The sequence below is a fragment of the Gopherus flavomarginatus genome, chromosome 5 (genome assembly GCF_025201925.1).
Source record: "Gopherus flavomarginatus isolate rGopFla2 chromosome 5, rGopFla2.mat.asm, whole genome shotgun sequence".
NCBI classification, from domain to species: domain Eukaryota; kingdom Metazoa; phylum Chordata; order Testudines; family Testudinidae; genus Gopherus; species Gopherus flavomarginatus.
The window spans coordinates 97,391,393-97,404,953 of NC_066621.1; the positions used below are offsets into that span (position 1 = coordinate 97,391,393).

At 46.2% G+C, this 13,561-nt stretch overlaps 1 protein-coding gene across 8 annotated transcripts in view; it reads right to left on the reverse strand.

Moving 5' to 3' along the window:
- Positions 1 to 568: 568 nt before the first annotated feature.
- Positions 569 to 13,561, reverse strand: part of TYRO3 (TYRO3 protein tyrosine kinase) — a 65,437-nt gene continuing 52,444 nt past the window's right edge. For 7 of the 8 annotated variants that reach the window (XM_050954949.1, XM_050954953.1, XM_050954951.1 and 4 more), the window contains 2 exons: positions 12,840 to 12,976; positions 4,789 to 7,354 (listed from right to left, as the gene is read on the reverse strand). In XM_050954949.1, the coding sequence (XP_050810906.1) occupies positions 6,979 to 7,354; positions 12,840 to 12,976 (513 nt within the window). In that variant the 3' untranslated portion in view covers positions 4,789 to 6,978. Of the gene's footprint in view, positions 2,267 to 4,788; positions 7,355 to 12,839; positions 12,977 to 13,561 lie in introns of those variants that run through there. The other variant, XM_050954948.1, reaches the window with a different exon arrangement.

The window sequence follows — 13,561 nt, forward strand, 5'->3', positions numbered from 1 at the left end:
GTACACTTGTGCAACCGAATGTATTAACTTCAATGGAGCTGCATTGGCATAACTAAGATCAGAATTTGGCATAATACCTTTAAAACCACACAGCGGCCTTCTGAGCACAGCTGAAGCCAGCATCTGACCCATTATATCTGAAGATATTTAAATGACATAGAGGAAAAAATGTTTTTCTGAGAGTTCAGTTCAGATCCTTCACATATTTATTGTGTCCCCCTTATTCAAATTTGCACTTTTTATCTCAGTAACATATTACACCTTAGGCATACACTCCATGATCACTGAAGAGCTATTACAGCACCTTCAGAGCTCAAATTGGTAAGTAAGCAGAGCACTAATGGTGGATTTAAACTGCGAATTAATGATTTTTATTGTTCTGAGCATATTGCACATAGCTAGCCAAACTCTGCTTTCATTTGCACTGCTGTAGATCCAGAGTAACTCAGATGAAATTAGTGAATTTCACTGTTGCTTTACTCTAGATTTACACCAGTATAACTGAGTAGAATTGGATACCATTGTGAAATGTGCTTCTCATTGTCACTTTATTTTACTAGCAGCAAAGAGTCCTGTGGCACCTTATAGACTAACAGACGTATTGGAGCATGAGCTTTAGTGGGTGAATACCCACTTCGTCGGATGCATCTTTGCTGCTTTTACAGATCCAGACTAACACGGTTACCCCTCTGATACTTTATTTTACTAGAATGTGAAGAAGAATAAAGAACATGTATCCACAGTGAAGAACTATATTTGGAAAGGCATATTGCACCCTGTATTTTTATCTCAATACTCTAAAATTAGGGGTTCTCAAACTTTTCCACAGTGTAGGCTAGATCTTAATAAAGCAATTCTCCCATGTACATCTCCCTCCCATACACAAATGTGCAGACTACCTTCCCGCCCTTTCATGTTTATGGAATATCCTTGTGGAAACTACAGCAGTTGCTTACATGGAGAAATAGTATTAGGAAAATACTTATTTAATAGGCCAGCTCCTCAGCTAATGTCAGTGGAGCTCTGTCTATTTACACCAGCCCAGAATTTAGCCCAAACTATTCTGAGCTTCTTTTAACAATTAGAGACAAACCCTCATGTGACCAACCAGCTCTCTGCAAACCACCAGCAAGTTCTCCGTGAACCATCAATACTCCATTAGGCAAAACCTCTTTTGTAAATGTAATAATAGTCTGAACACAAGAGAAACACTACAGCAGTCTACCGTCCAGTTAATAACAAGGTAGCAATCAGAAACCATGTCTTATATGTCAGCTAAGTGTGCAGTGACATGCTGAATCCAGTGTACTAGTTATGTTACAGTTACAGAATGTTTTCTTAAGTGCTCTCCACGTTGTCTCAAGGCTTTCAGAGCTGTCAGTTTTGTTTCTTTGGGGAAATGCTCTGAGCATTATTTAGCATCATGTTGTGTATTTCCAGCAGGATTTTCCACATACAGACCAACCCCCTTCCTGCTCCTAAGTCCATTCATTCATATAGCAGATTGGCAACAGTCAGTCCCTAAAAAGGTTTAAAAAAACAAGACCAGCCCCTTTAAATCCCTACCCTATCTGTGAGCACTTCAATTAGCAGGTGCAACACATTTCCTAAGGTTAAATATTTCCTGTAGTAACTTCTCAGTTAGAAAACAGAAGCTTGCAAAAACAACCCCCCAAAACATTTTCATCATTTTCATGTTACAGTTGGAAACATGCTAGTTGTAGCCATGTTTGGAAAGCTCTCAGAATAGTGGTCAGAGAAGCTCTGCTAGACCCAGGTGAGCAGCAATAGTGTTTAAATACACAGCCTCTCTGCAATTTCAATGGTACTGCGGGCAGAGCAGAGAATACCCTATTTCCCCAGCCCACACAGATTTAGGAATGGAATATCTTATATTCTCTCAAGATTGAGGCTATATGGAATAGGAGACAGTGCCAAAGCAGAATCATAGCCATTTTTCACATTTTACCACTGTCAGGCTCAAAACCTACAGTCATTACAGTCTTAATGCTCATTGACACTAAGGTCCTTTTACACTGAGAGAACAAGTAAATGAGAAGCAGGGCCTTTTGTCTTTTCTGTTCTCTGATTAGATAACCGATTTTTAAACAGGAACATAATGAATGTTGACTAATGAATAATGATCAATCCGTGAATGTGGGTCTCAGATACTCACGATGAGCGTCATAGAAAAGCTTATAAACAAACTTCAGCAATGGACTCTTGAAACGCTGGCAATTGACAAATGCTGGCAGTTGGCTGAAAACTGACACAAAATGAATAGTGTGAATAACAGCCAAATGGAGTTCAAGTCATTTATTCAGGAATATATTTGCAAACATGCTTTTTTCAATTATTTGACCAGCTCAAGATTTTAGCCAGGCAAAACGGTGGTTGATTTCAGTAGGAGATTTTACCGAGTAAGGCCTGCAAGACTTAGCTAAGTGCACGCCAAAAAAAAAAAAGGGAGTTGGGGTGGCAGTGGTGGGGAGAATGGTTCATTTGCATGGGTTAGAGGTTTATTCTCATATTGCAGACGTGTCTGGCCACATCAATAAACGTCTGTTCTGTCCCATCAAACTTGTGGGCCAAATTCTGACCTTATTTGCACTCGTGAAGTTCTATCCTAGCTAATAGGACTGACAACAGAGAGGTTGCAATGAGTGCAGGATCAGTCCTTATGTATAAACAAGCTGCACAAGAAATATGGCTGTGCTACAAGACTCCATAGGCGCCTTTACGAGACACAATAGCACAGTAATGTTTCAAAAAGGGGCCTATTCTGGCCCAAGTGTTACAAGAAGGTACTGTAGGAAGAAGGTGAAAGAATCATCCCAGCTTGCCCAAAACTGTAGCTGCTGACATAAAATAAATGATCATGCATGGTAACAGGCTGAGGTTATTCCCCTTTGGTGAGATGACCCAGGGCTAAGAAATTCTGTTGAGATTTAGAAGTAAATCAACATTTTAAATAACTGGGTTTTAATTATTTCCCAAAGGGGAAAGTGTCTAGGTAGACAGGCCCCAAATCTGACCACCACCGTAGTACATTTTCTCTTTCCTTCTTAAAGGGGCGTATGCTTCCCCCCGTGCCGGATACAGGGACCTTCACTAAGGGATAGGGGCATGCATATACAGAGGAGAAAGCAATTTATGCTGCAGCAGCATCCTCACCACATAGCTGCCTCTCTCCTCTTCATAGCCAGTATGCTATAGCTCCACAGACAAGGGAGAACCATGCAGCAGGGTATGTTCCCCACTCCCAGGCAGAAGAATTTACTTTGCAAAAGGCATTGTAAGTGCCACAGCCACTGAGTGGTCTGAACAGACCTTAGAAGGGGAGAGAAGAGTCATGGTCCCATTGCTGAGGAAGGTTTGGGGGTAGGAGGGAGTGTGATCAGGTTTAAATCTGCAGGCTGGATTCCTGTGGCACTCCCATTTCTGTAAGAACAGGCAGCCCAACCTTCTGACTGCTCTGCCACCAGAGGGAATGCTATGGTGAAGCTGCAGCCCAAGCAAAACTACCATTATGGGGGAGTCTGCGCTATTCTACTGGCTCCATGCAAGGAGGGGGAACAGTTGGTTTAGTTTTGAAGACAGCCTTCCAAAATGATGCCAGAAATGGCAAAATCAAAAGTATTAGGCTAAGACTTTACTCAGAATCTTGCTGAGGGTGGTCCGGATCTCACTGCCATGGAATTCAATGGCAAAGCTCCCAATGGATTTAATGGGAGCAAGAACAAGCCAAGTATATGAAGCCCCTAACAATCTAACACCAAAATATTTGAGCAACCCGCAAGGCAATTGGGATTAGCTGGGATATCTCTACTGTCCGTCCCAGAGATCCCCTGGACCAATCTGGGGCACAATCTTCTCTGATCAGGTACTCTCTGTATGGAAGGTCCTCCCTGAGTCTGTCCTGAATCACTCAGCTGCTATTTTCAGAGCACAGAGCAAGGCCTGTCTTAAGGTATGAATGCACCCGTGACTGTTTTTAGCCTCCTTCCTTTTTTGGCACCAGCTCTTCTTCGTCAGGAATCGTCCTGCAGCAGAGCCACAGCCAGAGCTAGAGCCAGTCTCCACAGCAGGCCTGCAGTAGGCTGCCTAACTGGCAGATTGGTTGGAAGAGTCCGCAGTGGGGCTCTTAGCCCAGCAGTAGCAGCAGTTCAGTGGCTGCTCAAAGCATTTGCCAATGGCTCCTGCACCTGCTTGTTCCTAGACCTGCTCCTGCCTTGCCTCACTCTAGGTAACCCAGTTCTGCCCCTTGGCTCCGACTTCTGACCTCTGACCCTTGGCTCTGATTCCTGAACCACAAGGCCTGACTCCTGCTCTGACCATTAGGAACAACTGCCCACATCCCAGTCACTGACATTCTGAATAGACCATCCCCCAGCAGGGCTCTGTCTGAGCTCCTGCCCAGTGGAGTTGGAAGGCTCAGGCAGCTGGGCTATAACATCTGCTACTCCACCAGCCCTTGCCATCACAGACTGGGGCACCACAGCAGGGGCAGTGGCAGTCTCAAGCCTGCAGTAGTGACACAGAGAAGATCTGCAGTATAGGAAGGCTGGAAGTTTCCTTCATCCCCGCCCCACTCCCAGGAATCCCCTTGCCCTGAGCTCAGCTCCTCAGGCTTGGTGAGGAGAAAGATTTGGCTCATTGTGTTTTTATGTGAAGGAGGGGGAATCACGTATGAGGCCAACCAATTTTATCAGTGTCTCATTTGAATGAGAAGGCCCTTAAAGAAAACATCACCAGTTGTGAGATGTAGTGGACACAAGGCTGGGGCTCGGACACAGTACACGTTTTATTATTAAAAAAAGAATAAAAACTAATGAGATGCTTCCAGAAGTTAGATTCTATAGGTACATCTCCATTTCCCAGCTGGCTGCAGGGAACGTGGCCTTCAGCTCTCACAATAAACATGTACATATCTGCACAGGTACTGTGGTAAAACAATACCCTTTGTTATGTGTTATTTGCTCACTTATAACCAGTGTTTTCTGTATACCAGTTAAACAGAGAAGAAAAATCCTACATTTCCTGGTCTATAAGATGGTGCTGTCTATTGTGTGGAACTTCTGGGAAGTAGCTTTAGGACATTGTTGTTTTGAGTTTCAAAACCCCAGCGCCAACTACACCAGACTTTGTTCTAAATTAGGACTCGAATGTGGCTCTGAATTTTGCTATCAGCACCTCTCTTACAATGGGTAAAATGGAAATCATAGTCGGCAAAGTTTGGGTATTCGTATTGCAGATCTGGATTTGAATTTTGCAGCTTGGTCCCATCTTTAGCACTTCATTTCAAAGTATAAACATTGAATTTTACAGCATTCACTGTGAGGGGAGTGCAATGTGGAAGCCCAAGTTGCACGATACTGCAAAGTTCTTCAGAGCACAGGAAGTCAGATGAGCTAGATCCTGGTCTTGTAAACATTCAGACAGCCGGGGTAAGGTGTACTGCACGTCTCTGGCAGTGCTGGGGACCGCTATACAAAACACTTGCTCATTTACATTAAAATATTACATTATTTAAAAAACAAGACACATGACTGTTTGCAGTTATAACGTATCTGACATGCTGATTTCGGGGGGGAGGAGAGAGCTGTAATATGAATCTCTCCCTCACTGGAAGGCTGCAGTGATAAACGGAATATGTTCCAGTGTGGTTGATCTTTTGCAGATGCCTGAAGACCTCTTAATCAGCAAGGCCCCTGGTTCTCACATTTTTTCATAGTGAGGACTGCTTCTTTTAGACAGATATCCCCTTAGTGACATGGGTGCTAGGGGTGCAGCAACACCCCCCGGCTTGAAGTGATTTCCATCATATACAGGGTTTACAGTTTGGTTCAATTGCTCTCAAAACCCCCACTATACAAATTGTTCCAGCACCCCTGCTTGTTGATCTCTTTGCTCCCAACGATTCCACATCTTTTCAGTGGCACCTACATTGCTTGGTTACATGAAAAACATAAGAGAGGGACAGTTAAGGGGGAAGATTAAAATAAAGCAATAAAGCAAATGCTGGATCCTACTTCTGATGAAGTCAATGCATGGTTACCGGCCTTCATTTTGTATCTGTGCTGTTTCTTTCTTCTCCACTTTATGTTATTGAGGAGGGATTCCCCGCACTGCTGCCAGCCCCCACTGTAGAGCTCGATTTACTTCCCTGTGAAGTATGGTTCTATCCTTTTGCATGGTTGCCCCTGCCAACTCATTTTACAACAGCTGTACATTTGATCAGGGCTGCATTAATACCAAACAGAAGACAACGAAAGATACAAGGTGCACAAGGTGGAGAAAGGTGTTGGATTTTCATTGGTTTCAGTTTAGTTGTTCAACAAACGCATCTGGACATTCTAAGAGAGCCTTGGGTGGGGCTACTTCTAGCAACAAGTGTCATTGCTTGAAAAACACTGGCTATTTTATCACTGTATGTAAGCAGCTCCGTAGATCACAGATTGAGAACCACTGAGGTAGGCAACAGGTCTAGGCAGCACTGCTGAGTGAACACAAGGGGGCTTTTCTTCCCCTATGTCCTGAACCACAGCGTAAATATTCGCCAGTGTTTCCAGATCTACTGGTCCAAAGCTCACACAGCCAGAATTGAAAAAGCATCCACAAAATAGCAAGCACTGATGGACTAGTATGTGCATTCGACTCTGTGGTGGCAGCCAATGAGAATTAGCCGAGCAAACAAACACTCATTGGTTGCTGTAGCTTTGAACCCACTCCCATTGGATGTGATAGACCTTTAATCCTACCCCCCCAAAAGTCCAGAGGGTTATTATGATTTGTGATCTTTCTGAGCTGTCTGCAACAGCAGTCCACACAGATGGTGCTAGCTACAGAAGTAGCCTTAATTATAGCTACCCATGCAGTTTAAAAACATCCTCCAACTGGCTTTAGAAAGCAGTGCGACATGGCAATCCAGCTGCACACACCCCGTTGTAGAGAACTGGAGCGTCTTTTCCTTACAAGCTAACAACTTCTCTCTCTTTCTGACTCCAGCTCCTGCAGAAGGCTCCTGGCCTCCCCTTCAGCTGCATTGGGATGCCTTTCACTTCCAACGTCATTTCCAAGGCACAAGGGGCTCATGATGTAGCGATAGTCACTAGTGACAGCAGCAGCTGCTCCAGCAATGTTGTCTCCGCTGTCCAAATTTCTAAATGAAGTGTACAGGGCAGGATCGCTCCCAGAAGTCTCTTTGGCCTCCCCAATGTTGACATATAAAGGATCCTGACTGGACGAGATCATGGACATTCTCCCCTGAATCATTTTCAGCTGTAATTTCAGCATTCCGAAGCTAGGGCGTAGCTTGGGCTCAGAATGCCAGCATCTGCACATGAGATCATAACTGCAATGCAAACAGAATAAGAGAGCTGAAAAATATAGAGAGTCTGTGTGCAAAGCAACCCTGCCCATTAATCATGTGGCAACACCACTAACAAGAAGACAGGACCCAATTCTTCACTCAGTGACATGGTACAACCACCACTTTAGGGGTAAATTGTGCCAATGAGCCATAATGGGGGGGCATGCAATTCCACCCTATCCCAGTGGAAGTTCTGGGAATAATTCTGTTATACCACCCCAAAATCTCTGTGTACAGAGGCAATTCAAGCAGCCAGATCTGCAGAGGAGTCACCCACAGCCCTCAGTGAATATTCCTAGGATTTCTCTGGGGTGGTTTGAGTGGGAAAAAACAGGACAATAGGGAAGGGAGAGTTCTAGTTTTGGTGTATTGGGAAGTTAACAAGGGCATTTGTCAAATCTGACTTCTGAATGCTTATTTTTTGGTTGAGCTAGATGTGTCACTAGAATGTTTTAGAAGCAGTTAGATGCTTTTTTGGGTGGTAAACTGACATAGCTACAATACCAAAAAATAAAAAGCACACATCCCTCTCCAGAACTCACTGACACAAAGGCCATTTGCTCAGGCTTGGCACAAGGTGAGAGGATTTGCCTTCAGTATGTTCAATAGTATCAAATTCCTAGTCTCCTCACATTTTCCAGAGTATTTTCACTTTGGTTAGAATGATTGTTGCCAAGAAGCAGGGTTTTCAGGAGTTGTGCACACAAAAAAATCAAAATTAAAAGGCCAAGTCCAACAAAGCTGATTTGGTAGAGCATCAGTCCAGCCATGCTGCTTGGCATGAATAGAACCCCGAATAAATGCAATGGTTAGTAATAGATTTTTATTCTCAGCAAGAGTTCTCAACCTTTTTCTTCCTGAGGCCCCCTCAACATGCTATAAAAACTCCACAGCCCAGTGGGGGTGGAGGAGGGGAACTCAGGGCTCCAAGCCAGGGGACCCTTGGGCATAGGCATAGTTTAACTTCTATTTTGAGGGACAAGGGCTGGCAGCTGGCAGGGCCTGAGCTAGCTCCACACAGCGGGGTCCATGGAGGGAGCACCACCTCCAGCCCCTGACTCGCTCAGGAGCTGCTCCTAGCTTGGGGGCGGGGGGAGGGCAGCTTCAGCCCCGTGCTGCTCCTGGCTTCACTGCTGGGGCTCAGGGCACTGGGTTTCAGCCATAGGGCCGTGCAGGCCCCCTGAAAGGGCTCACTGACCCCCAGGGGGCCACAGGCCCCCAGTTGAGAACCGCTGCTCTTTCTTCAATAGTGTGTGTATTATACTCTCAACAGTGGATCAGAGATTTTATTGTTCCAGATTCTAATCAAATGATAGATAAAACCATGAGGAGGAAAAATAAAAAAATCAAAACCAAAATAGAAGCCAGATTTTTAGGAGCAACAATTTCTGGTCAGAGTTTTAAATGGTTCTATCTAAACTTTGTTATCTCAGCTCCGGGGGCATAATGGAACCCATTCACTATTCATGGGCTGTGGGTATGGAAGGCAGGGGGAGGCTGTGCCTCCCCAAACAGCCTTGCGTGGTCCTGCCCACGCTTCACCCCCAGGCCCCTTCCTGCTTCCTGGGCTGTGCCGCAGGGGGCCCTTCCCCCTCTGGACGGATCCCCAGGCTGGGGGGCTAATCGGGGCTGGCCTGCAATCCAGGACTAGGGGAGAGAGGCCATGCCGCCCACTCACCCACCTGGTGCTCCGGGGCTGGGGGGGAGGGAGGGCTGTGCTGTCCACTCACCTATTCAGTGCTTTGGGGCTGGGGGGGGGGGCGCGTGCGCCGCCTACTCACGCGCCTGGCATTCCTGGGCTGGGGTTACTCGGGCAGCCTGGAGATGGGGGTGGGGCTGGCTGCCGCACCAGGAGGTGGAGGGACTCTGGGCTCTGGCAAGAGGGGTGGGGCCTTGGGCAGAAGGTATGGTCTGGGCCCGGGTCTAGCCTCCCAGAGCCTGGGGTTCACCTGCCACCCATGCTATTACTATTACTATGATGGAATGCCAACTTGACTGGTAAAAGGCACCATCCCCATGTAACATGGGCACTATTATTCTGGTTCAGAGGGCTATAAAGAAACAAAGTCTTTATTGCTTGAATAACTGAACTTAAAATGGCCTTGTCTGCTCTGGAAAAAATTACTAGGATTACTGTGTGTTCCCCCTAGAATGGCTGTGACACACTGCATCTCAGCATGCAAAACTCTATCAGTCATTATCAGCCACAGTACCAGTCATGCTACGTAGACTGCTTTTTCTGAGGTCAAGTATCAATTGAGCTTCAGTCATTACAGGCAAAGTTGTATGAGTGCCAGAGTAGATGAAGGTCAGAGTCAGGAATGGAGCTATTCGCTCCGCTCCTGACTGTGGCTCAGCAGGAGAACCTCTTACACTTCACTGGCTGACAACCCGCTTCCCCACTCTATCTCCCTCCATCCAGTCACTCCTCCATGCAGGCACTGTAGTTCTTGCACCAGGAGTGCTAGGTCATGTTAGAAGAGCAAAGAAAGTGAGGAGGGAAGATGAGATCTATGAAATGGGATAAAGAGAGTCCATGGAGGTTCTTAAATAAAACCAGGGCTTTTGAACTGGGTCCTGAAATGGACAGGGAGCCAACAGAGTTGGAGGCTGGGGATCACATGGCTGCTCCTCCTTATTTAAATAAAACCGTGATCTACTATCCTGAGTTTGTGAACTTTTAGAAAAACCTGGTCCTAGTCAAACTGACCAGGCGACCAAATTGATCACAACACTGACCACCCACTCCAGGGCTGGTAAATAACCTCCTACAACTGGTACGTGCTGAAGACATGGCACACACATGCTTCCCTACTCTCCAGAGAGCATCTTCTCACTTAGCACAAGACATGCCTGGGAAACATCTGCTGCAGTGGTCACAGACAGAGATCTCCAGTGAGACCTACTCAGTACTTAATTTGTAATGAAAGTGGTGCCGGGGCTCAAACAATTTTTTTTACTTTCATAACTGTCACAGCAAGCCCAGAGGTGCCGGAGCTATGAACTGCAAAGCCCAGAGGTGCCAGGGCTCAGCCCTGGGACAAATTAAGCACTGGATCCACTGCACAGCCGACAAAGGGAGATGGCCAGGAAGCTCTTCCCTCTTACAATGCAGCACAAGAGACCGAGGGCCAAACTCACAGAACTTAGTGCATAGAGGCATACATCAAACCTCCCAGAGCTAGGCTGGCCATTTTGTGCCAGGCAGGATTCACCCTCCAGAGGGAGGCAATGGTGGTATTGCCCCTTATTGTGATTTTACTGGGGAAGGCACCTTTAGCTTACCCCAGATACTCCAAGGGTTAGATCCTGTGGGGTGGCCAGGGTGACGATATAGTCTGAAAAGTGGGATCTTTGTCACATATCTGCTTCATGTGGATCAGAACCCACAGTTCTTAATCAGGCCAAACTCTCCCTGACTTCAGTGCGTGTTTTACTCAGGTAAGGAATACAGACTCAGGTCCAACGTGTTTTATACTTAACTCAGCTCTGCTCAGCCTGGGAACAAAACAAGTTCTTAGTGTCATCAGCACAGCAGCACTCATTTAGCTGGAAAAAAGCCAGATCTCTTGTATTCTTTGTGCATCACCCACCAAGCTGGCAACTAAATTCCTATTCCAGAATCTTTATTGTTGTGATCTTACAGTTCTGACAGTGAAAAGCAGCCCAAAACAAATAGACCTGTAAACTTGTGAACTGAGCAATCTGATATGGGGCTTACTGAAAAACAAAGAATACAGAATTGGATGATGGCATTTTTTACTCTTCTCACTGTAGCTAGACAGCACTTTATTGAGCCTGTTACTAATTTTGCAGTGGAGCAGTTGGCTTCCATGGCATTACTCCTGATTTACACCAGTCAGAAGCAGGCCCACATACTACACAAATATTCCATACAAAAGAGTTGACCAAAGCCTGGTTACTCTCACTTGCTTGCTACTTTGCAGTGACACATTCACTGTATGTTCTGGCTTCATTGCCAGAGTCAAACAATGGGTTGACAAAAAGATATACAAATGCTAGGAAACAGTCAAAAAGTGATCTGCCATGAAGACTAAGGTGAATGACTCACTAACAAGAGCCCAGATCATTCCCTTATGTGGAACAGCCAATGTGGGGGACAGGCAACTCCGTGAAACAGGGACTCCTCCAGATCATTCTCTAGGCACCACTTTACAGATGGGGAAAGTGAGACAGAGAGGGGAAAGCCAACATTTTCAGAAGCGTCCCCTGCACTGGGCTGTGTGATGGAGTGGTCTGCCATAGAGGACTTGGAGACCTTATAGGGTGGCTAGTGAAAGGGTTAAATGGAGAATATATTATTTGTACTAAGATGCTCAAGGAAAAATGGGAAAGTAGAAACCAACGGCTGGGAGTGCTCAGCATGGATGGCTTCTCATTTCCTCTTCTCAAATGCCTTTATCCAAAATGAAAAGGCTTTTACCTTAGGAAATGCGCTGGAGTAATCCTCTTGGAGCTGAGAAAGATGGCAGTGTTTGCTACCAGCTTTGAGACTCCTTTTTGAGTCAGGTAGAGGACACTGATAGGTCAGCATGTATTAGGGGTGGAGCTAAGGAACTATAAAGACTGCTTCAGCCCCAAAGGATTCACTCCATCTTGATAGCTCAATCTAGACAGAAGTCTGTTCCAGCACTGGGGGGGTTATGCCAGCAGCTATAGAGTGAAAGATCCGGATACACACATTCCATGTAATTTTATGAAGAGGGAACACTTCATCACCCAGCAATGCAGTGTGGAGATGGCCATTTGGAAGCTACAGCTGGTGCAGAATATGGCTGCCTAGTGGCATTAGCTGCAGGGTCTGAGGATATTCCAAACACTGGCTTGGCTTCCTTGTCATTTCCAGCCGCAGTGTAAGATGTGGACACTGATCTATAAAGCCTTACATGGCTCAGGTTCTGGCTACCTGAGAGGCCCCCCTCTCTTCCTATATATTCTGCCAACTGCAGTTGAGGTCAGCAGAGACGCTTTTGATGACAGAGCCTAGCTTTGAAGGGAATATGCAATAAAGGGTCCTCTGCTCTGAGATATGCTTCCTCCATCATTATGCCAGATTATTAATCTCCTGATCTTCAGGGCATGGCATGCGGCCCATCTTTTTGCTTAGGCTTTGGCCTGGAGGAGGTGGGTAGCAGTGAGTTTCAAGGAACATGGGTATAGTTTTGCAAAGGGGGCAAAACTCTCTAGTGCTGACGCTGTCCAAGCTCTCAGGCCAACTTAGCTGCCAGTGTAACTACCCTGACTTCGGCGGAGTGACGCAAGCAAAGAAACTGGCCCCTTTATAATTTGTAGCAACCCCAATGACTGTCTCTAGCAGGTGTCTTCAAATATTGAAAAGAAATAGATTGTGAACAGAAGCCAGGACAGCTGTCTCCGTCTCTCTCTGTCTCCATTAAGAGAGGATTCTCCATGGTGGTCAAAACAAAGCAAGGAACAAGTTACTCACATGTCTTCCAGGCACTCTGGGGGCTGCTTCAACCTGTTGCCACTGATGAGGTAGTTGTAGATTTCTGCATTTTCGATGCCAGCGTAAGGGGTTTGTCCTCGTGTCACAATCTCCCACATCGTCACACCAAATGCCCACTGAAACAGAACAGCAAACAGAGCTAGCAAATCATAGGTTCCCTGTTTGCCAGGGCAGGGGGAATTATTTTTTCCAACTGGTTGCTGTGAGCTAATTAGCTTCTTGCACAGTGCCAGATTTGGGGCTATTGGGGGATGTGCAGAGTTTGGCCATGATGCCTAGGGCAGTGAAGGGAATGAGCCACTTTTCGCTTAGTATGTTCTGACTTGTATCTTTGGAAAATGCCAGGGGAAGTCTAACCAGCAGGATTTGCTGTGTGCAAAGGGACTGTTTCTCGTAATCAGCGATACATGCAGTTGTGTAATCAGTCACTCGCTGGGCGCATTCCGCAGCAAGGTCGAGGGCAGTACTGATGCAATATTGCAGTCAGGCTGTACTGCAGGGGTTCTCACACTTCATTGCTTCGCGACCCCCTTCTGACAAGAAAAATTACTACATGACTCAAATCTGAGCTGCCCGAGCATCACCACTCTGGGTGGGAGAGGGGGCCACAGCTGAAGCCCAAGGGCTTCAGGCCCAGGCAAGGGGCCTGTAACCTGAGCCCCACTACCCAGGGCTAAAGCCCTCTAGCTTTGGCCCTGGGC